Source organism: Euprymna scolopes, chromosome 19 (assembly GCF_053919585.1).
Source record: "Euprymna scolopes isolate OS-2025 chromosome 19, ASM5391958v1, whole genome shotgun sequence".
NCBI classification, from domain to species: Eukaryota; Metazoa; Mollusca; class Cephalopoda; order Sepiida; family Sepiolidae; genus Euprymna; species Euprymna scolopes.
The window spans coordinates 80,058,972-80,085,071 of record NC_136500.1 but is presented as its reverse complement, the minus strand read 5'-3'; the positions used below and the strand labels follow the sequence as shown (position 1 = coordinate 80,085,071).

At 32.9% G+C, this 26,100-nt stretch overlaps 1 protein-coding gene across 1 annotated transcript in view; it reads right to left on the bottom strand.

The window, feature by feature from the left end:
- Positions 1–26,100, bottom strand: part of LOC145239781 (muskelin-like) — a gene marked incomplete in the record, with an annotated part of 94,653 nt that overhangs the window by 58,501 nt on the left and 10,052 nt on the right. The window contains 5 exon segments of the mRNA XM_080103257.1: positions 623–760; positions 5,567–5,676; positions 7,744–7,832; positions 10,725–10,867; positions 15,245–15,314. Coding sequence (XP_079959383.1) covers positions 623–760; positions 5,567–5,676; positions 7,744–7,832; positions 10,725–10,867; positions 15,245–15,314 — 550 coding nt within the window.

Sequence of the window (26,100 nt, the reverse complement as noted above, 5' to 3'; positions counted from 1 at the left end):
AATATATTTTAATTTATGCAGATTTCGTCTTTATTATTAAAGAGCTAATTCTCTATGTATTATTATATTGTACCTAATATTGTAATAGTGATTTCCAAAATTAAAAAAAAAACTTATGTGTCATCAACTAGAATCGAAACTAAAACATATTTAAGTCTCCAATGTTATTCATTATCTATCATCTGTACCATGTCCACATGCATATCAAAATTTTACAAAATAACCAACTTAAATCTATAGTATATTTGTGCATGTGTAAAGGGATACATAAGTCAACTTATGCCAGCCAAGTTAAAATTTTTCAATTTTGACCCCATACCAACTATTTTCACTGGTTAAAAACCAAATCGAATTGATTCCATTCCCTATATATCAAGTTTCAATCTGTAGACAAAAAATTAACTGAGTAGTTTGGTAGAGACTGTTCCACATACACACAAGTTCACTTTTATAATATACAGAATTAGAAACAAAACAATGTTGATTCTATGATTATGGAGCATACTTCCAATATTTAAGAAACTCAAATATTTTATACATAAACACACATTGTTTAGCTTCTAAATGTCTATATGATTTAGATATAAAAAAGCCAATAAAGTAAATAATGATTGTTACTTACTAACAAGTTATGAAGGTCAGTTAAGATTGGATGCTCTAAAGCAATTTTCGTCTTCCTCTGTAATGCTTCGTATGCTTCTTTATAATGATGTTGTCTAAAGTGTTTCAGACATAGTCGGATTGCCTCTCGTTCTCGGTACTAGAGAATAAAAAATATAAACATTGCAATGAGATTACATCACAGTAAATGCTAAAACGTTAAGCAAAATTAGGTTTTGGAATTCTTGAGATGAGGATTACTAATTTGCATTATTCAAACTACTGCTGTCATCTTGATTGCTCCTATTAATTTGCCTACCTATGAAGACGTAATTAAAACAATCAAGTTCTACATTTCCAAGTGATAATTCGACACTGATGCCAAAAACCTTGTTATTCCAAAACAACGCACTGCTGACAAGTTTTGCTACTACAAACCCAACTCCAAAATCAACAGTTCCTGCAAAATTAGGCTTTTTATTTCAAATTGGGAGCATCTCATTTGCATATTAGGTGACAATATGCCAAGCATATAAAGAGAAAAAGTGGCCATTTTTTTCCTTTATTCTTTTTGACTGCACAGGAACCTACAGGCTAAACAAAAACAAGGCATTTAATCATAGATAGAATTTATCTTTCTTTTGGTACCAGAAAGGGAAAAGTTAATGTGAAGAAATTTATTTGCCCAAAAGGAAGCACTTTTAGATTGAAACAAAAAGAAAAATTGTCTGTTTAGAAAAACTTCTTCACTGACCAAAGACAGAATAGACTAATTGTAGCATCGTGACAGATACTACACTTTGTTCCAAAGCCAAAGAAACATGATTGTTATTTTCACGTTTCATCCAATATTATCTTGGATGTTCTTTGGGTACATTTTTTGGAACTTGGAATCTTTATATCAAACTTTGAAACCAATATGGAATTTCAAACCAAAACCTGAAAATTCCAAAGTTCGAAGATACACTTGAAGTTTGGAGGTACAAACATCCAAAACGTGAAAATGATAAACAAAGATAAGAATAGTAGTCCGAATAATCCAAATTTAATAGAATATTTAGCCAGTAGTATACGGTCATTCTACTCAAAATATGAACTCGTGACAGACATTTTTATATTTTAAAATTAAAAATTTTAATTCAAACCATTTAAAAATTATAAAACCTCCCTTAAAAAATATTTTTAATTTATCAAACCAATAGGAAAAACCCGAATTGCCGTTTTTAAATTGAAAGATATTTGACAGAGAGTTTAACAAGTACAATGTAACATCTCTCAAAATGCCAACTATGGAAACATTAGTAAAATTCAATCTTTACTGCAAGCCAACGATATTTGTTACAAATAGACGTACGCTTATAATCATTAATGTCCAACAGTCTTTGTTTTATTATGGTTTAATATGTTCCAAACGTGAACGTCTGTACTGATCAATAAATACTGAATGCTTGTTAAGTCTTGAGGAAAACGAAGAGGTATTGTGTAAGATTGAAAGTGGTTCAGCAAATGGTGTAACTCTTCACATTTCAAATGATTCATTAAAGTGATTGCAGCAGCACTTTCATGATAGTCTTCTCAGCAGGTGTGATCCGAAATGGAATTAATACTTAATATGTATGCTTGCAATGCAGAGGTGCACATTTTGGAGCATATCATTGAATGGCAATAAAGTAAAGACTGCTGGACATTCATGACTGAAACTTGGTGGACAAGTCAGGCATAGCCTGAGGTTTATTTCTACCAATAAAGTTAGATTACAGAAAAGAATGTGAATTTTATTAACAATTCCATTGGTGGCATCTTTTGGGTCAATCTATACTTATTAAAATGAATGATCTGTGTTGGAATATATTAACAGACTTGTAGCCCCTTAATTAGTTAATAAGGATCACATAGAATTTCAAGCACGCCCCAAAATGAACAGCAACCGAAGGAATACTTTTTAGTAAGACTAAATTTTCAAAAGTTTTTTAAATCCAGTTGAAACAAAACAATACGCACTTTTGTAAGTTTTTCATCACAGATTTTTATTAAAAGGAAAAAGTTTTACTATAAAAACAAAATCATTTTATTTGAAGTTTTTTTTTTTTTTTAATTAAAAATGTATGTACAACAAAAACATTCTTAGAAATAAAACTAAGTATTTTATAACTTTGCCATTGAATTTAAGCAGAGATTGATAATATGCAAAAACTTTTTTATTTTAATTAAAACTATTCTATGTTAGTTTTTTTTTCGTATGTATGTTAAGGAGAAATCCGTCTGGACAGAGACAATTTATATTTTTCTTCCAATTCGCAGTGCCTCCTTTTGGGGGTAGCTACATTATAATCCGATCTCAAATATTTATAAACAAAAAACATTTATAACTGAAAAATGCCTGCCCACTAGAGTAAACTGGACAAAAAGCTAGTTTTTAATGTAGGGAAAATCCAGCTCTCCAAAAAAGAGGAATTCTAGATCAGGATGAAAATTGTGTCAGTTTAGAAGGATTTTTATTTCACTGATTGAGGAGAAAAAAAAAAAAAAAAAAAAAAAAAAAATGAAGTGCAGTATCAAAACACTACTTACATTTTGTTCCTGATCAAGGACAGTTTTGAAAAAAATTTGCAAAATTTAAACAAATAATTTACTTCCATCCGTTACTTCCATGGCAAGTGCTCGTCTGAGCTCCAATCTCTGGTCCCCCGTTGCCAATCTTTCACAATAAACACCCGTCTAGCTGAAACCACTGTCAAAAATTTTCCCCACTCTTTATCTCTGCCAAAACCAAAACAGATTCCATGAACAAAACTTCTTTCTTAGAAGTGCACGCCAGTGGAACTCTTCCGTCTGCCTGTTTTCCACCTGATTAAAACTTCATGTCTTCAAGTCCAACATAAACAAATTCCTGATGAACCGCCCCGTTAAGACACTTTATCAAATCTTCAATACTAACGATTACTACGATACTATCCCATTGATTACTGTACACACAATAACCCTTATCCCCGAGTGGCTTCCGGGCCTTGATAAGTGGTGACCACCATGTGAAAAATAAATAAAATTTTTTAAAAATACACCCTACATTTAAAAACTGACCATGTTTCTAATTCCGTTCTCATAGAAAGACAAGTAACTAAAGACACAATCTCTGCACAATTATTATTTTTTTTTTTTTAATAATGTCTTTGACTTATCTGAAATCCTTCCAGACTAAAGCAATATCAACTTTCATCCTGATTTAGAGTTCCCCTATTTGCTTACAAGTTTAATGGCAAAGTTAGAAAAACAAGTTATTGACAAGCATGTTTTGGCATACACACACATTTTTTTAATTACTCATACCCGAGAGTATCCTATATCTTTACAAAGCCACGATTCGTCCATGCATAGAGTATTGTTGCCACATTTTCGCTAGAACATCTACCACTAATCTCACTCTTAAACAGTCAAAAAAAAAAAAAAAAAAAAAAAAAAAAATAGTCTCAAAGCTAATAGATCTTGCACTATCGGTTAAGCTCCAACCTCTGTCTCATCACCGCAATGTTGCATCCCTGTGTCCGTTTTATAAGTACTTTAATGAAATCTGCTCTGATGAACTTGTAGCACTTGTGCCTCTGCAACGTACATGACTAACCTGACCAGCAGCAAAATCCCACCCCTTTACTGTTTAAATACCTGCTGAAAAGCCTTCTATTCTAATAATTTCTTACCTCGGATGGATAGACTTTGGAATTTCCTCCCTATTTCCTGTTTTTGACCGACTGCAGAAATTTTGAACAGATATCTCACAGCTCAACTACTTTCAATTTCCCATTAGACATAATCCCAAATAGTGGCCCTTATGTTTCAAGTGGCAATATGCCTTGATTGGAGTATACACATGCAAAAAAATTTTTGTAAATAGTAAAAATTTTTTCTTTGATGGAAAAGAAAGTGTATTGTTAGGATTCAAAAGCAAAAATTTTAAATCTGGTGGAAAAAAAAAAAAAAAAAAAAAAAAAAAAAAAGCGTCACTTTCGTTCCGTGTGGGGGTGCTTCAAATCTATATAATCCATAAATACGAGGTGCCTTAAATAAGTTTCCAAACATTTTTTTGTGCAGGTATTTAAAATTGTTGTAGTCTCTAGACAATATGTTATTGCTATATATAACATGAAATGACCGACTAATATTTATGATTTCAGATTCAAATGAACAGCTACAACAGAAATTGGAATACACCTTACTAAAGCCTGATTGTCACAGCTAGTGAAAAATGCAATCTGGACGTGAGGACACTTTAGAAGAAACAATATGCAGCAAAACTGTTCTAAACTTGGAAAAATGCCACAGAAACGTATGGAATGCTTCAGACTGCTTTTGGACAGTCTTCCATAAACCAAGCATCAGTTCTTGAGTGGCATAAGAGATTCAAGGAGTCTGTGAGAGATAATGAGAGATATGGGAGACGTAAGGAAATTGGAATATCAGAGTTGATTGGCCAAATAAAGAATTTCATGGATAAGGACCGTCATGTGTTTATAGAGGCAATACGTACATAGTTTGCTGTCAGTGTGGGAACTATACACACAATTATTCTCAAGGAATCTAAGACGTTTGTCTCAAGGGTGGAGTCCACAATTCCATCCGTCTCACAGACTATTTGACCAAGATCGGCATCAAGATAGCTCCTCACCCTCCCTATAGTTCAAACTTTGTTCCATGAATTTTGGTTATTCCCTAAGCTCAAGGAATACCTTAGAGGCTGTCGTTATGAGACAATTGAGGAGATGAAAAAAAGGTGTGACGAGGGTCACTGACATGCTCACACAAGAGGACTTCCAGAAGTTGTTGGAACGGTGCATCAAGTGCATTGCAGCCAGAGGAGATTACTTGGAAGGGAACTAGAGTTTCATGTGTTTACTATCAATAAAAGTGCCCATACGAAAGAAGTCTGGAAACTTATTGAAGGCTCTTTGTGATAATGATCAAAACATCTTACCATATTGTACCAGTTGAGACATGGTTTTACAGCAGTCGTATCATCAATGCCACGGATTTCTATATACCAAATACTAAAATTAAAACTGGGGCCCCAGGCTTGCAGTGGGACTGAAACAAAAATATAAATTATTCAAAAAGTATTTAACGAATCAGAATAAAGACTCTAATAAACCTGTGTGTGTGTGCGTACGTGGGCGCACACACACACACTAGCAATATATATATATACACACACACACACACACTAGCAAAAGTACCAGTCGTTGACTGGGTTCAAAAACAGCCTACAGAAAATGAACTCTTGATTTATGAAAGAGTGATAGGTTATGAAAAGGAAGGCTGGTAAATTTGGGGTTATCAAAACCAAAGCAAAATGTGATGAAAGTAAAAATAAAATAGATAAACCCCATAATTTATTATACCAGACCTGTTCACACTGACACACTTATCACAATATTCTGTGGATCTATATTAAAAAACCTTGTTAAACTTTGTGACATATTTCCATTCTATGGAGGTCAGGTGCGAACGAACACCCCATAATTTTATTATACCATATTTCTTCAAACTGAAACATAATTATCAAAGTATACTCACGCAGATAGATATGAAAAGTCTTTATAAAAGTTTGTGCCTATTTCCATTTTATGGAAGCCAGGCGCGAACACAGACCCCACAATTTTATTATACCATCCCTATTTAAGTTAAAACTTAAATATCAAAGTATTATGTACATCTATATCAAAAACACTTGTAAACGTTTTTTTTTTTTCTTTTTAAATTTTTTATTTCCATACTTTGTGGACCAGGCACGTACGCAGACCCCACAATTTTAATGAATCATCATTATGCCAGATCAAACATACTCATTCCTGTGTCTCGATACATCTATTATTATATGTGATCAGTTTTCTATAATAGTCAACCATATAGGAGGCTATTCGTGATCAGACACACACACAGACATTCAGCTTTATATTATATATAATATATATACACACACACACACACACTCCTACAGTCCACACAATTGGACCGATCATGACCAAACTTGGCATGATGATACCCCCCTCCCCCACTTAGGGATGCACACTATTTTTCAAGGTGAAGATCAAGGGCATAGCATATGTATATATACTTTTCTACAGCTCACACCACTGAACCGATCATTACCAAATCCGATAGTGATGGTCTCTGACCTAAGGATGATGCACACTATTATCAAATGTTAAGGTTGGGACTTTGCTAGTATATATGTATATCAGCTGGAGAATTAAGAGCTTAAAATCTAACTACAAAAAATTATATAACAGCATTCTATGTATGTTCGTTTGTAAAGACATAACTAGACCATCATTTTCTTCCTTTTAAGTTGGCTGCTGTGTGGTTCTAGGAGTTCAGACACAAGTTAAAATGTTGACTTGGGTTTGGAGTTTTGAACTATGTAACCAGCAGAACAATCATCCTCCACACTGATGAAGTTAGGTGTGCATATATTTATATAAATCGATGTACAATGTAATCTAAATAAATAATTGGATCATAAATAAATGAATTTTTAAATATAACTTTCTAACATTATTCGTTATCTGAGCTAAGTCCATATCCATATAAAGACTTGGAAAAATAATGTTAAATGTATAAATGTATATTTGCAAATGCATAGAAATAACACATTTAGTTGACTTATGCCTGCCAAGTTACAATTAAAAAGAAAAATATTTTGATCTCCCATAGAACCTATTTTTACCAGTAAAAAACTAAATTGAATTTGTTCCACAAATCCAAATCCCCTATATATCAAATTCAAAGTCTGTAGTCCAAAAATTGACATCATAGATAGAGACTGTTCTGCAAACGGACAAACAAGATCACTAACACACACATTAAATAATTATTCATTTATATCTACAAACATTAGTGTCTCATGCTTACGCAATCATCAGTGTAAGGTAATAATTCCTGCTGCTCATGAGATTCGAATCCAGCCATGAAGCCACCCTTTTCCCTATATATATATATATATATATATATATATATATATATATATATATATATATAAATGGTCATAATCATTTATAAATAAATGAAAAACTGTTACAAGAAAATATTAGAAATTTGAGAAAATTTTTTTTTTTTTTTTACAGGCAACCTTTCACCTGAAATAATACTCACCAATTTTAAGATATCTTACAGGAAAATGGTTATCGTCTATTTCATTTAGAGGATAAAACGTTTCAGGAACGTGATCATTTTTCAGCCCACTGTAATAAATGAGATAATACGATAAATTAAAGAAACATTTAAGCGAATAATATTATTCCTTTTCAGAATTTTTGAGATAATTTAGTTCGTGGGTAGACGTAGAACAAACATAGAAGGTTCAGTTCACAGCGGAAGGCCAAGGAAAACATGGGAGGAAATAGGAATGGACTTCAGTGAAAAAGAGTTAAAGACCTGGTCAGAGGTAGGCTTCTTTAGAAATCAACTTCTTAAAAATGTCCAATAGATGCTAACGTGTAAGACGAATGTTAAACCAAATATGATGATCATTAAGTTTTCTGAAGTAAGGATTCAAATGTCCGAGTCAATCCAGAATGATGGAATTCATAAATATAAAGTACTTTACATTATTATTTCTCAATATAAGTGTTAGACCCAGTAGCTTAAGGTTTGCAGGAATCCACAGTTATCCCTCTTGGACTCATCAATAGAGATCGAGGTTGGGTCTGCTGTTAGGTGGCACATTGATTTTGGGGAAAAAAAGGGCAAATATGTAAATGCTTGTCTGAACAAATTGAAAAGATTAATCACACACTCAGCAGCTTATCTCTCTTCATCTCTAGAGCTATATACCAAATGTACCCTGCTATTGTACACATTGCCACAGAGACATAAAGGGAAATGCTTGCAGGGGCACTAAATAAAGAGTTGGACAGCAACAGGTCTTCAGAAAATTAAAATTTCTGCATTTTATTACAACTGGAGAAGCAAGAAACAGAATTAAAGTCTAGCGGTTAGATAAAAAAAAAAAAAAAAAAAAAAAAATCAGCACCAGGAACAACTTATTTTAAATTGAAGAATATAATAGTATAACTGTATTTGTGCCTTGTTGGTACATTCTTACACGTCACAATATTGTCAAATTGAAAAGGGAAAAAGAAACCTAAAAATTTATTAAATTTAGCAAGTTCGTAAATATTATTCCACAGAAAAGGAGATATTCAAATAACTGGTGTGACCTGTGACCCTGCTGAGATTGTTTACAGCTGGGGTCACCAAGGTCAGTGGACAGTGCGATAAACAAAACTGTTGAAAGATATTTTCTAGAATCTGAGAATACAAAACATCTTCCTGACTGGAGAAATAGACGAAGGTAAAGAGAAAGAAAGGTTATTAATTTAGAATTTGTAAATATTAAAGAGAGGAGGGAGTTACAGAAATTAATATAAGCAAAGGTAAAATGCAAATTAGCGATTTGCTTCTGCTTGACAAAAGAAATCCACAGATAGACCCCACCCCTAGAGTTTTTTTTTTTTTTTTTTTTTTTTTTTACACAGTGATCACCACTTATCAAGGCCCGGAAGCCACTCAGGGATAAGGGTTATTGCAAGTACATTACGTTAGTGAGGAGATTTGATGAAGTGTTTAATTAGGGGGGCGGTTCATTAGGAATTTGTTAACATTAGACTTGAAGACATCCAAGTTGTAGTCCGGAGGGAAGCAGGCAGACGGAACAGAGTTCCACAGGCGTGCAGTTCTAAGAAAGAAGCTTTGTTCATGAAATCCGCGTTTTGATTTAGGCACAGATATAGAGTGGGGGAAATTTTTCACAGTGGATTCAGCTAGACGGGTATTTTTCGTGAAAGATTGGCGAGGGGGGACCAGAGATTGGAGTTCAGACGAGCACCTGCCATAAAAATAACGATAAAACAAGGATAGGCTCGCAACGTCTCTTCTGTGGGAGAGGGGTTGCAGGGTAGAGAAAAGGGCATCCCCCACTAAACCACGAAGTCTATTTTGTACTCTGTCAAGGCATGATAGGCTGTTTTTGGTTCTGTCGCCCACTAAAATAGTCCAGAACTTAAGAACCAAAAGCCAACCCAAAAATACTTTAAATAGATGATACAATTATATATTTTTCTTTCCTAACTCAATATTGTAACATTTATTCAAATATTTATTTTCATATAAAAACAAGCCGAGCATGCAGGGTTCCTCTCCTCGAGTGAAAAATTTACTTTCACCATGACTAATGTTTATGCAAAATTTTAAAAAATTCCAAGACATGGTTATTGAGAGAAATGCAAACAAATAGAAGAACAAACAGGGATAAATTACTAGGTCCAATCCTTCCTTTGTCAGAGGACAAAAATAAATAACCATTCAATGTTTTTTTTTTTTAAATTTATTTTTCTTGTTTAAAAATGATCTCTGTTCTTTAGCAGTACTACTCTGATGACCAATGCCAGACGATTGCACTCATGATCTAAACAATGTGGGGTAAGTGGTAATCTGACGGAACAGGATTCTCCGATACCTGCTGTCTTCATCAGAGCGGCAAATTTTCTACAAGCAGGTACCAAGTGACTAGTTAGAACCCAGGATCAGATAAAGTCGGGGGACCTCACCAGGAAAAAAAAAAAAGGAGGTACAATAGTTGTCTCCCTTAAAGAAATGTGCATACAAATAAAAATTAGGGTATGTTTTATTGTCCAGTCTTTCAAAAACGTGGTCAAAAAAAAATATAACAAACAAATGTTACCAAAGGCAAGATAAGTTACTCTTTTATCCAACTTGGTAGATTTCTACTAAAATGTAAAAATGTTTAATTGGCTCGAAAAACAAGGGTTTTCAAAGGGTTTGTGACCACAAGAAAAAATGTCTGCGTAACAATTACATTGTGTCCACTATTTCTTGTGCTCGCGTACCCTTTGAACTTGCTTGTTTTTTGAGCCGAGTAAACAGTTTACATTTTGGTAAAAACACTAAAAAACCTACCTAGTTGGGTAGAAGAGTAACTTATATTGCCTTTGGTAACATTTGTTATATATTTGATTTTTTTTACCATTTTTTCGAAGGACTGTAAACAGCAAAACATACCCAAAAATGACAATTTAAAATGGTTCAAAACTGAAGGTTTTAAAAATAATTACCTTTCAAGTAATTCAATCATGTGATCATCAGTGGGGCCTCCAAATACTTTAAATTTTTTAAGATTACACACGTGCGTCTTTTCATATTTTCCAAACGTAAGGGTTTCGACAATGGCAGGCCGTTCCAGCTTAAGCACTAAATACTGAAATAAATGAAAAAGATAAAGTATTTGTATACAAAGCATCACATGTCAAATGAAATATTACTCCCCTCTCAGTGAGGTTCATTGTGAATTTTCGTAGATTCTAAGTTTTTACTTTATTTTATTTTCAAAATAACAAGAGTACTCTTGATTGGGATAAAAAATAAAAATTGCCTCAGTCTAGAAGGATTAATCTCACTTTTTAAAGAGCTAGATTTTCTCCTACCTTAAAAAGCACATGTTTAACTACTCTTGTGGGGAAGGCAAATAAATAGGGACAACACGCATTACATCATGGATGCTTTCTCGGGGAAAATATATTGAATTACTTCCTTCCCTTGTTATGATGTATGCATTTTATATATATATATTTTTTTTCTTATTGGGGAAGTGATATTATCCACTGGAGAACCATGTATTTAACAGCTGTCCTGTTTTTAAATCTTCAAAACAGCTACATGGTAAGCAGCTGATCTCAGTTTTCTATTTACAAAATTTTAGTTAAGGTTCTTTTTCTCATCCTTATATAGTTAAATTCTCTTCTATAATGGACTAGCGAGGGGTACCCGGCGTTGCCCGGGTGTTTGGAGGAGTGTGTGAAAACCTGGGGGGAAGGGGGGTAAAAAAAAAAAATGTTTTGGTAGGTAAGTATGAGGATCGAACCCGAACAGTTGAGGCAAAGTTGGAAATTAAAGTGTGAAAAAAAAAAAAAAAAAAAAAAGTGCGACTGTTTTAAACATTGGGCCACCGTGAGATGCTAACAGAAACATGTTTAAATTTATTTAATTACTTGGATTTGGCAGGTGCACGTTTTAATGACTTAATGAGGTCAAGTTTGACTGTAGGATAGTATTTCATTTACTGCAGGAAGGCTTTTTTTATTTTTATTTTCCCAAGATGTTATAGGAAAAAGACTAACACACATGCGGCGAGCGATAAATGTTGAACATTTATCTTCCCGAAGTCGAGCAAATTAAATAGACAGGCGAGCTTTGTTGTTAACTCTGAGATATTACGATTTATATGTGATATAAAAAGTTTTAAAAAGTTGTGAACCGGCTGATCGCTTCTCTGAAAAAAGCCTTTTGTAGACATACAGAAAAAGCGAACACACATACAAAAATACATTTTCGCTTTTATATTTATAGAAGACTTGAGAAATTGGTTTATGCAAGTGCTAAGTCTATCTCTATTTAAAAATTTTATTTAAGGCTTTTTTTTTTTCTTTCATCTTTATATAATAATTGATTTCTCTTTTGTAATTATAGACTTTTTAGAAGTCAGATCATGTAGGTGCTAAGTCTGTGATAGGTTAAATTTTTTTCCCAGGAATTTAAACTGCATTCTTTATTTTTTACTCAAAGCTTTCTCAGACACACACACATATATATATATATATATATATATATATATATACACACATACATACATATACACACACACACATACTAGCTGTATATACTTGGCACACAGGGTTTAAATATATTAGCAGGTTGAGGGTTTAGTCACTATTTGAGATACAAATATCCAGACTTACAATTTTCCTGAAAATTAACCACATTGAATTTATGGAAGAAAAAAAACAAAAACAAAACAACCATTTTCGTTTATGAAAATTAAATGGGAAATAACTCCTAGCTTAAAGGGGAAATAACTCGCACAATTTAAATAAACTTACTTCCATTTTTAAAAAGGCAACCGGTATGGGATAATAATAATTTAAAATAAATTAAATAAACTTTAAATAATATTTCTCAATACAACAATCAAAACAATTCTATCATAGCAAACAATAACATGGAGCTAATTATGAAAATAGATTGTCTTTAATGTAATATGGAAATGAAGTCATTTTTTGAATGTAGACTTCCTTTGAATAAATAGTATATTTAGAAATTATGCTGGAATGAAAGTGTAAACAACACTTTTCAATATAAAAATTCATTTGTGAAAACAGTATGTCTTTTGTACATATTAATCAAATTGTGAACAAACAGACAGGATACAACTTAATTATAATAGATGGGTGTGTGTACATATATAGAGAGAGGGCAACACACACAAAAAAAAAATAAAATAAAATAAAAAGCAACTTTATTTTAAACAACTCCAATCAGTTTCAAATTAAGAAAATTAAAAAATAAAAGACACCATGTCAGGAGAAAGGAGACAAAGTCGTCATTTGATGAAAAAAGTAATCTAACTTTCTTACCCCCATCAAGAATTGTTTCAAATCTTAGTTTTCATGGCAAAATTAACGTTTTCAGTTTTCAGAGAGAACTGTCAAAAGAGAGGGGGGGGCAGGGCAAGGCAAGACAAGGAGAAAAAATAGAAAGAGAGAGAAAAGTGACATCCAATGATTTGCCAAAAATCAGTTTTTCATAGTTATATTAAAAAAAAAAAAAAAAAAAAAAAAAAGTCTATTGGAGGCAATTTAAGCAGAAATCCACTTTTTCTGGATAAAAAAGAAAAAGGAGTGGGGAATTCTGTTAGAAAGTGTAAAACTGACATCCTTGATTATTGGATAAAAATTAATATTAATAAAAACAAAACTCAAATTTCGATTTTTGTTTTTTTATTTGTATGCAATTTATCATTGCAAAAATTCAAATATTTTTTTCATTTAGTTTTTGTAGTTAAAAACATTTGTGTCCAGAATTCAATCTAATTACCCCCCCCCCCCCAAAAAAAAAACCGAACTACTTAATTTATATGATCATTGGAATATGACCTCTTCGTTCTGTGATGGGTACATACATCAAAGCTTTTTTTTGTATTTTCGCTTTTTTATTTAGGCTGAACTGTGGACTTGCAAATATTTTTCTAATCAGATTATTTTTTACAGATTTTATTATTATTTGGTAAAAATCAAGCACCTGGATTATAATTACTATTAATTGGAGAGAAACAATACGAGAATGATATAATGAATGTGTTATATGCAAGTCTTAAAAATAGGCTTAGTTCTGATGATCTCAGAAGAAATTAAATCTGGACCAGGGATGGGCACACTACAGCCCGTGGGCCACATGCAGCCAGCCAAAAGAATTCATGCGGCCCTCCAAGTACTGAATATTGAATGCCCGAAAGTATTTTATATTCAGCAATGTGAAAGTTAATTGCATTTTTTTTCTTTGAAATCCATTTATTTTGTCTATTTTAGATATCAATTATATTGGAAAATATACTTTGCGGCCCAGTAAAATTAAAATTTTTATAATGTGGCCCTTGTACTGAAAAGCTCCCCCCCCATTCTGATCTGAACGATATGAGGAGATTTGTGTAGAACAGGAAATTTTGTTGGTAAAGCCACGTTGAAAGAATGGATAAGAGGGTTAGGGTTAGTAGATGTAGAATAGTTTAAGTAGCAGGTTTAATTTAAAAGGGCAGGAGGCAAGGAAAACATGGGTGTGATAGGGATAGACATAAGGTAAAAAAGGAATAAAGTTAGTTTAGAAGTCAATTTCATGAACATTAAACTAAATATGATGAGGAAAACAAAATCTGTTTAAATAAAATGCTGCCTTTGTTGTCTATGAATGTCAATCCGCCAGTGCAGACTCCATAATGTTATTGTAAGCCTCCTCCAATAAAAAAAAAAAAAAAAAAAAAGTTAATACCATCATTGGCTTTCTTGTAAAATTTTACTCTGCAAACGGGTGGTTGGTCTTGGTTATAGAGATTGGTTTTCAATTGCAACCCATGGACAAAGATACTGCAAATACCATGTGGATTATTAGATAGAATCCAAACGCAATTTCACAATGTAATGGATTTCAGCATCATTCGCGGACAACTTATTTCTTAGTTAAAACAATGCTTACAAATGTGAAAAGATACACTCACACTCCATCTTTTTTTCTCTCTTATACTGAAGAAAGCATTTGTACATAAGAGTAAAACTCCTTAGCCTTCTGACTAGGAGCAAAGTATTGTATGAAAAATAAAATTTCAAATTTGGGGATATTTTTAAGTAGGATCCACACTAACCAACTAAATGTGGTATTGTGGTGACTGCAATGATTCTAGCCAAGTGTAAACCGATCAATTTTGTAAAATTACACCAAGGAGGACCCTCTCCCCTACCGACACAAACACTTCCGATGATCTTGTGCCAAATTTCTTTTAAATATAAAATGTATATATTTTTTTCAAATAATTCAAATGCAAAGTGTAGTATCTGTTTTGCTACTACATTTGTTCTGTCCTCAGTCAGTGAAATTAAATGACAAAATGAAATGCAATCAGATTTTTAACATTATCTCTGGATTATTTCTTTAATTTCTCATTTCATAAAGATAAACCAGCCAGGAAATGTCAAATATTAGTTGGATATGACTCAAGTAGACATAAAAGATTAAATTCTCGGAGAAATACCTGTGGGGAGTTGTTGGAATCGGATGACCATCTTGAAGACTGTTCTTGAGGACGGTCATGGTATATATTTCTATAACAAAGAAAATAAAAACAATTAATACACAATGAAATTTGAATTAGTTAGCAAGAGGCCAGAAAAAGAAGGAAAAGATGAAGAGTTCTATATGTTACATATTACTTAGTAGTAATGTTTTGGAATCAAATTTTAAAAAAATATTTGCCAGATGCATGAGGTTACTTGGTGTGATAACAAAATTAAAATTTATTCAACAACAAATAATAGTTAATTAATAAAATGTCCTTTTTCAAAACCGATATGCAAATGCCAGAAAGTTTTATTGGATCATCTACTGGCTTTGTAGGCTGAAGGTGTCTTTGAGGAAATGTATCTGTAACTTGATTGGCCACCACTCATTCTTCTTCTTTGAACTCTCTGTCTCAGATGTGAGGTTGCTAGTCTCAGTCTTTTCTATAAATAAAGTTATGGCACACATTCTTCAGAATTGTCTGGTCTATTCCCCTGTTTCCTTTATTCTAGCTGATTTAACTTATTGGTCTAGTGGTCTCCATCAATTTGCTGTTTTGATACCTCATTCTAATACAGCTTCCTATTCCAATAGTATCTTTCCAAGAACAGTAGGATTGTGGAAGTTGCTGCCAACCATTTCCTCCTACCTATAACCTTGGTCTTTGCAAGATTAACAATAGGCATCTGCCTTTGTACCTATTTACTATGCCTCCCCACGGGACAGAGTTAGACACCAGGGTCGTTTTTTCTGCCTTTGTAACAATCATCTTTCGTTCCAGTTAGCTTCTTACATGAAGTGGCTTCATGCCTTGTTTGGAATTATTTTTGTTTAAAATAGTGGCGCTGGAGAGGGGCTCGTAAAGCAAAGTCAATTCATGATGGTACTCAGTATGGTACATCATTAAAAGACCAAGGCTACTGAGAAAGCTCCATGTGATGGTGCCCTGATCACTCCACATCTCAATGAAGATCTGTTTGAACACAAATTTGTCGAGAAGACCAAAATATTTTTATTGCTTGCAGTTCTTTGTTGGTGTTGCTACATGCTCAAATATCCATCATATTGTTTGTAAAAAAAAAAAAAAAAAAAAAAAAAAAAAAAAAAAGAGGATATGGTGTGACAAACAAGACCTTTACGCAAGTTTCACATTCACGTTGATTAATTTCAGTGTTAAATTTTAGCATCTTGTTGTACGACTGCAGGTGTGACATCAGCTCAGACTAGAACAATGCATTGGGTTTTACGGTACATCTAGTTAACACAGATAGTGGACTGGTAAATTTAATGTGAAATAGGATTTGAAGTTAAGACAGTTGCAGTGCAAATGTTATATTCAAAAGAATGCAAGTAGAGGTTACATATTACTCAGCAATAATATACTGAGTGTAAATATAGAATGTACATGGTTTGGTATAAGAGATCAGATTTGACCCTAGGTACACCTATAATTTGATCATGTGACATAGAAAAGATTTGAGGTGAGAAATCAGTTCCAGTCAGAGTGAAGAGTATTAGTATTGTGGCATCCTACTTGAGATGGAACTTTAGGATTCTTGTGCATTCTTTGAAGATGTCCAGAAGCAACTCTTAAAAAAAATAAAAAAATGGATTAATAGTCAAATGCACAAAATATTTTAATACTAAAAATATTGTCTTTGTTTCCTGTTTTATGTATAAACGTGTTCCAGCCATCTGTCAAAATAAGGAAGAAGCCCATATAGAACATCGAACAATTTTTTGGCAATATTTCATATGCTTTTCTTGTATACCTTCAAAACATCGAAGCCTGCAGAGCAACTCTGAAATTTGTTAACTATGTTCTTCGAGTTATCAATATTAGAACTGTCCGTCTGTGGAACGCAATACTGCTGGGGCTGCTTCCCAGCTGATTACAACATGATAATTTTTAAGTTCAATGTAAACAAATTGTTTGTTGAAATGTTTTCATTTTCCACCAACCTGTACACTTTTAATGTTCTCAAACTGTTTAAATTTTTTCGTGTTTCAAAGTTTGATTTTAGTAATATCTTTTTCATCACACGAGCAACAAAATCACAGCCATTTGCTCTGTTATTAGGGGGAAGTCTTCATCCCTTACAGAATAGTGTAAAAATTTGTTTTGTATTTTGATAAGTAAACTTAACGATAAATTCAGAGAAATCTTATAACCAATTTCCACACTTTAGAAGTAAACAGGCCAGTAGAAAATTAAATGTTAAAACATGTTTGGTGAAAGCTATTAGTTAGGTTTTTCTTTTTTTTTTTTTTGTACATAATTTAATTTCTCAGCTGTTAACTATACTGCAAGATTGCCAAAAAATGTTTGAAACTAAATCATTAAAAGAACTATGACGACAATTTCAGTGTTTCCACATCTTATTCCAAGTCTGCTGGTGTGATGTTAGCTTATAGAGGACGAAGGTACCCTCTATTAAGTAGAGGAAAAAGAGAGTCACTAATCTTGTAGCGGGCGAATGTACCTACAGTTCGTTACTGGTGGAGGAATGAAGAGATTAGTTGCATGGTCCTCTTAGGGAAGAATTAAGTACACAAAATTTGTCGAAATTATATTTACAAACAAAGTACATTTATTTACAAAATGGATATAAGTGTAATGTTAAACAGTTCAGTGCCGAAGACATAAGTAAACATTACTTGTGTGATCGTCTCAAGAGTCTTTCGTGGGAGTTCAAATGTCTTTTGTGTGGGTGTAAAACAGGACAATGGATTTGACACGTCTGCATGGTCTGCAGTCCAAGTGAGAAAGAGAAAAAGCAATACGAACCGGATGCAGAAGTAAGATGTGCCGCCCCATTGTGGCAAAAAATGGCATCACTATCGTGATAAGTTTACCATAATGTCACCAGTTTTGTGTTTGTGTGTTCGCTTGTACATGGAACTCGTTTCTCATAAGCTCAAACAGGAAGAAACTTGCATCATATACTGAACCTCAACATGTTTTGTGTATAAATGAGAGAACTAGTGGTACTCACTCTAGAGGAGTTGATCCGGCCTGCCCTGAAGAAGGAAGTTTCATGGGAATATCAAGTTCACAAGCGGTCCCCAGTCACATGTATATACCAGTCAGCAGAAATTACATTAGGTTTTTGCAGGAGGGTATCAACATCCTCCTACATACAGCGGCTAGAATTTCCAAATATAATCACTCACCTGGTACTGACTAGGCTCAACGTTGCTTAACTTTGGTGATCTAACAAGAACCAGCATGTCAATGTGGTCATGCCATGTGTATATAAAAGGTGTGAAAATGAATTTGTTTTGTAAGCACATTTTCTAATTAAAGTCTGTAAATAAGATTTTTTTTCAACCTGCATTGCATGGAGAAAAATGATGTGAATCCTTAGATCTGATGACCATCAGAGGAAGATTAAATATGGACAGTATAGTAGGATGTGTGTTGAATGGAAGACTTCGATAATGTGACCATGATGAAAGAATGAGGAGAGATATGCCATGTGTATGGGGAGAATGCCATCACAGAACAGGTGTGACAGAAATACAGAAACGGTTTGCTCAATTAAAAAAAAAAAAAAATTTTCTGTGAAAGATGCTCCTCATTCTGGCAGGCCAAAGATGATAGACAGTAACCAAGTGAAATAACAAACGACCCTCCAATATGTGGATGCTTAATCCCTTCACAGATGAAGGATCTTATTGTGATGCGTTTCTGGAACTTAAAGCGGAGTATTCACAAAAAAATAATTTAAGACATTCAGCCATCCCATGGGTTTCTAGGTTACCCTGCTTGGTGTTCCAGAGTTCAAATATAACTCAGCAGACAATAACCATATCTGTACAGATGCCAGCATCATATTTGTGGGAGGAAGGGTTCTCAGTTTAGTTTTAATGAAGACAAAGAAAAGGAATGCAATTCTGAACTTTGATGCGTTCCTGCAAGTTACACATGAAAATCGTCCTAGACTTTGATTCAATGTAATAGCAAACTAGAACAATCACTGATTTTTATCTAAAGGATAACTATTTGTTTTATTTATTTATACTTAACCAAATATAGTAAACATTTGTCTAGTCAACGAAAATCCATCTAAAATCACATTTTGGGTTAGCTTGTGTATCTTAAAGCCTTTTAGTTTGATACGAGGTGTGTAAATATATGGATATGTAAAAGGAAAAAGAAAAGAGAAAGAAAAGAAAAAGAAAAAAGTAAAAGAAAAAGAAAAAAGTAAAAAAAGAAAAAGAAAGAAAAAAAAGAAAAAGAAAGAAAAAAAAGAAAAAGAAAGAAAAAAAAGAAAAAGAAAGAAAAAAAAGAAAAAGAAAAAGAAAAAAAAAAAAGAAAAAGAAAAAGAAAAAAGAAAAAAAGAAAAGAAAAAGAAAAAAAAAGAAAAGAAAAAGAAAAAAAAAGAAAAAAAGAAGAGAAAGAAACTGCCATAGAAATGAGATATGAAAGATTTTAAATATTAAAAATGCAAGATTTTAGACATTTTCGGGTAAAGGTGGACAATTTCTATTTAATCATCACAAAGGGTGAATATCATATCTAATAGAGTTAATAAGGAGCTGTACATGTTGCGTAAGCTGAGCTACCAAATTCTTCATGAATGGCATTTGCTGACTAGGCTTTACAAGGCAATCATATGCCCCCACTTGGAATACGGGTCCCTAGTGTCTGCTGGAGTTGACAAGGGGTTTTCCGATTCTTTTGAGCATCTTCAATCTCATGCCATCAGATATATACTACATTCCATGCTGCGATCCTGTTCCTTCTAGAGTATATGATCTACTTGGATTAGATCTGCTATCTACTCGCCGAAATACAAGTTGCTTCTGTCGTCTACAGATTATTTCATGGTTCTTGGCCCACCGCATTGCTTAAATACGGCTCTGTGCTGCGGCTGAACAGACCAAACCTGTGACGATATATACATTCACAAGAGACCCTCTGCATAATCAAACGGGTCTTTTACTCAGAGATGTACCAGCGATCTCCTTTCACATTGTGTTCTGTAGTCCTGAATGTGCTACCTCAGAATTGTGTGAATGAACATGTATCACTGTCACATTTTAAGAGTTCTGTATTGGCTAACTATCATGATGTTCCTAAATTTTATGCATTCCCTAACTAGCTTAGTAAACTGTCTATTGCTAATGGTTTTATGACCATGGCATAATAAAGGGGAAAAAAAAATTAATTTAACTGTGAAAATACTGAAATAATTTAGTTACAAAAAAGAAAATAAAAAGACCTATTATTTTTCTTTTGCCATTTTTTTGTCAAAAGCAGCAGAGTGCAGGTAGAGTTTGGGAACTGTCATTCTTTTTAGAAAAATCACAAAATACAAGGTTAATTCTTATTTCAGTCAATTTATTAAAAGCTAAACTTATTTTTACTCAACCATGTGAATAAATAACATTAAACAGCAAGTTATATCAAATTGAAAAATTCAGTGCCATTTTATAAATAAATCAAAATTAGGCTAAAAGCACATAACTCAAGTTTTATAAAACTAGTAAAATATTTTAACATTTTTTTTTTTTTAATTTTTCAACATAAATGGTAAAATAATGTTTTTCTTTAACTTTAAAAAGAATAATGATAACAAAACAATACAAAACCCGGTTCTCTCTCCTTAACAAGAAACTTTTGAACAAGAGTTATGTGCCCTTAGCCTCTTCCTTAACTTATAAAGATTGCAACTACATTTTTCTGGTCTTGTTTTGATTTCAGTGTTTCACGTGCATAACAATTTTACGTAACTTAATCTTTCTTTTACTATTAAATAAAAAAAATAAAAAAAAAAATAAAAATGAATTTTTTTTTTTTTTTTTTTTTACATGAAACCTCATTTCATTCTAAATAGTTTACATGACTGAAATAGCAATGCACCCAAAATTGAAACTTGCACTTTTAGAGGTGGATGGAATATAAAAACAGAAACAAAAATAATCCCTTTCGACAAGATGATATAGGTAAATACGGTGAAAAACCTTGATGAATAAAAGTCTTTACTTTTTTTAAGGCGAGAGGGGGAGAGGGGGGATCTCATAATTGTCAGGAAGTAAATTTAGAATCACTGCCAAATACCAACGAGGGCGAAAACATTTGTTGTAAATAAGTAGCATAAACACAAATAAATAAACAAGCACAAAAATAACAGTTTCTATTTACTTAGCATGGGGGTAAGAGTTAGACACAAGGCCAGTTTTAATTGTGCGGAGAAAAATCCAGCTCCACAAAAATAGGTACATTAGATTGGAACAAAAATAAAATAGATTACATTAACAAATACGTCTTCATTGACAGAAGCCAAAACGCTGAAAGTGTAGTATCAGAGCAGTACAACACGCACTACAGTTTTACCCCCCCCCCCCGTATGTAACACTATGTAACTCCAATTTAATTTATTATCATCCTAACTTTTTTACCATTTCAAAGAAGCTTCAAATAAACTAATATTTTAAAAAATTTTACAGCATACAAAATGATGAAAATGAGACAAAAATCATGTTTACGTTATCGATGCTTTAAAACAACGTTTCTATATAGTGACGTTTTTGAAGCCGTAGACATACCCAGGTTTAAAAATAAAACTAGCAAAAATCAAATAATCGTCATATTTTCCTGAAATGTTTTATATTTATTCATTATGAAATAAACTTATATAAATAAAAGTAGGTTTCGTTAAATCTATTACAGGAAATTTTTTTTTAACGTGTTCTTCCCCGCCCCCCCCCCCTTTATGTTATGAAAACTAAAAATAAATGTAGGTTGATAAAAATTAACATTTTTAAAGCTGAAAAAAATCAAATAATTAAAAATAGTTATATATATATATATATATATATATATACTAGCATTTCAGCCCGGCGTTGCCCGGGTGTTTGGATGTGTATGTTGAGCAAAAAAAAAAAAAAAAAAAAAAAAAGTGGTAGTAGGAAGGTAGGCGCGAACCCGTACCACAAAGGAGGAAAAGAATGGGAAAAAACCCGACGTCTATGCTGTTACGACCATCACCAAACTGGAAGTGACATTTTTAAGGCTAGACGATCGAAAGGAGAGGATGACTTTCAAAAATATCGGCGCAAAAGCGACCCCCCCCCCCGTAGAAAAGTGCCCAGTTTAAGATGAAGATATTAATGTTTTTAGCCAATTTTTCGATATTTGTCGTCTGAAAGGTCGAACTTCAAAATGATACTGATCTTGAGAAAATCCGTCGCCTCTGTCGAAAGTGTTGGGCAGACATGCAAACATTTATATATTGGTAAATAAAAATTTTCAACCCAAACCGATAAAAAAGCTTGTCCTATCTCAGAATACCCTTTATGTAAAATTTCAAATGTTTAGACCAGAAATTGTCTGAGTAATTTGATAGAGACCGCAGAGGTCAAATTTTTAAAACTTTGACCCCTATTATGACCCCTTAACATTTGTTTTAAGTTAAGTTAGATCCATGTCCAAGGAACTTATATCTAAAATTTCAAGTGTTTAGACCAAAAATTGTCGGAGTTTGGTAGAGTTCTCAAAGGTCAAATCGTTGACAGCCAAATTTCAAAGATTTACATTTACAAAGATTTTCCCAAATCTCAATAGTCTGTATAGAAAATTTCGCGTCTGTAGACTGAAAATTGACAGAGTTATTGCATTGGAAAATTTACACAGACATGTTCACTTTTATAGATATATAGATAATATAAAATCCCGTTATTTTTTTTTTCACTTACCTTAATTTTGTAATTGGACATAAATCAATATTATTATGTTAAAAAATAAATATTTTTTCTTGATAATTTTTTTTCTCAGTAATATTTGAATTAAAACAAAAAAAAAAAAAACAGAATTCTGAAAGATAATTATTTCTAAAAAGCTTTAAATGATATTAAATTCAAATATATGATATGAAGTTTAAACAAAGATTTTTTTTATAACAGGTTTCCAATTTCCAATAATAAAAAATACATTCATATGATAGAATATAACAGCTTGAGATAATAAAAATTGCAAAAGCAAAAATCGACTAAAAAAATTTCGTTTGGATTTGATTAATTAAAATGATAAAGGGTGTTAATCAATTTTTGTGCCTTTTTTCCAAAAAGGTATGGAGGCCTGTAAGCAACATTATCTTCAGATACATAAGTATCAACAGAAAACATTAAAATTAATTTTCTCGTCTGTGTAGTTCGTTAATAAAAATCTATTTGTTTTCCAAAAGGTATGTCTTATGTTTTTATCCATTTTTTTTTTATTGTAAATTTTATTTATTCATTGTAGTGTCAATGCTTTTCCATAGAAATTGACCCAGACTATAGTAAACACACGAATTGATACCATTGCTATTAATGTGTACAATAGTGACGTTTTCCACAATGGTTTAGAGATGCCTACAGAACAGATATTACACTTTATTCCTAGTCAAATAGCGAAAAATATCAGCTGAATAAAAAGCAAATTCAACAGTTTTTAATAAAATAAAAAAAAAAAAAAGTGAAGGAAGGTTTTGTTATAATTTGAACTTTTTAAATAAAATTGGGGTAAAATAGAAAGTAGCCACTTCATTATGGCTGCTGTATTTGAAGTCAGAATTGGCTCAGAAAAGGCCCCAATTATTTTAGTTTGCATGGATATTTTTATCGTTTAAAAAAGTTTCCAAGTATAAAAACACAGTTTGGTCTTATTTGTTAAAACAAACTGTCGAAAAATTTGAAAAAAATAAATAAATTCAGCAGAAAATTTAATTGGGGAATATTTTTTTTAAAATGAGCACGAGGTTGCAGTTTGCAATTTTGAATGTGGTGACCATGATAAAGTAGGATATTTTTAATTTTACTTCTTACACTAGTATATTATAATACCCAGTGTAGACTACAAATGTTCAGCAAACCAATTAAACCTTTTTTTTTTTTTTTTACTAAAAATCATCGCTTAACAAGGTCTAAGAGATCCAAGTGTTGGTCATGACAGGAAAGAAGCTTAATTTTATAGGTATTAAATGTAACAGACCACAACCATCCCCCCCATTACAATATGTGCTCAAAGTCAGAAAAGAGAGGATCAGAATTGCCTACTATAGTATTTTCGTTTTCCTTTTCAGAGTTCAACTTAGGGAAGATCGCCAAGAGAGTGCAAGAATCAAGTAAGATTGTCACTGAAGCAGACAGGATCAGACAATTATCAACATTTTTTAGGGAACCTTAGCTAAGATGTAGATCACATGCACAACTGGGCTATATATGTGCTGTTTTCACTGTAGCGTGACCGTCAAGATGATTATTCGGCTATACTGATAAGAGAATCGTTTGTTTATATAGTAAATAGAAATTAAACCTAACAAAAATGTTATTGTTTATTTACTGGAAGAAAAAAAAAGATAATCATTATTTTTACTAATGAGTAACTCCACATCAAAGTCAAAAGTCATTAATGGTTAATGATATGGATGTACGATTGGTTGAATGATGACGATAATTATTAGGTTTGGTTGTTTTGTTTTATGGCACGTCAACCCTTTTTTGATTTATTTAATGCAGAATCCGGTCATTTTCATAAAAGTTTTTATGCTTCAAATATTTATTCATGGCATTTGGTTTGGTTGTTTTGTAGAGGAAAATTGTTTTTGTTTGGGCTTTGCAGAACGTGATTGTGAAAAATATTATTAGAATTGAAAATGAGAAATGGAATTGAAAAAAAAAAAAAAAAAAAAAAATTGATTACTTACGAGGACGTTTTATGACGAGTATTTATTGACATTAGATTTGAAGACGACCACATTGTAATCTGTAGGGAAACAATTTTGTGGTAATGTGTTTTACAGAAAGAAATGCTCCTGGACATTTTCCCCTTACATTAGACACATGGAAGAAGAATGGTATTCTCTATGGCGGTAGCTGAATTTCTGCTGTGGATGTCATACAAGGTGGAACTTTTGCCAAGTAACACTCACCCTGGCCTGAGTAAAGGTTACCAAAACACAGAACAACCTGTACAAGTGGTGCTATGTACAGGACACTCAATGTCCCTGTGGCGCCAAAGTGCAGACTATCACACACATCCTCAAACACAGTCTCCTAAGTGAAGTATACTCCATTGTGAACCTGAAGGATGCCTCAGGCACTGCCCGATGATGGACCTCGAGACGAAGTGAAACACTATGATGATGATAAAGAGGGACTAGAGATTGGAGTTTAGTCAAACACCTTTCATGGGAATAATGATAAGTGGAGAAAGACTAGCAATATCTCTTCTGTGAGAAAGGAGCTGTATAGAAAAGTGGTTTCCTGCCACTAGATTACAAAATCGATTTTGTATTCATGGCAGGAAAGAGCATTTCAAGCAGAACTCCTCAAATGATGTAGCAATACTGCATCTTAAATGGTTGGTTGGTTAGTTGTTTTTGTTTTACGGCATATCAACCCTTTTCGGGTTATTTAATGCCGAATCCAAAGATTTTGAAGAAAAATTTTTTTTAATAGAATATATTTGTTGTTTTCACATTGGTTTCTATTTAACCCATAGTGGGACCCTAACAGGTACTACCACTCCAGGTCAGGAAAGGGTGGCTCCACACTCCCCAAAGCCCACAAGCTGGGGCCTCACCACTGGATATAGTTTAAGGTCATATCCACGACCCCCATTGAAGGACTTTTACCCTCTGCAGGGGGGCAGTCGGCATATTCTAATGCCCCACCGACAGGGCCTGCATCTTAAATGGAGTATTACATCAGATCATGTACTTTATGGAGGAGTAGATATTTGCTTGCTTCTCTATTCAGCAAGATGTAACACAAGGTCAAAGTGGAGAGTGTCAGGTCCGCGCCTCTAAATGAGGAGCATTCTGACCTAGCAAAACTTTT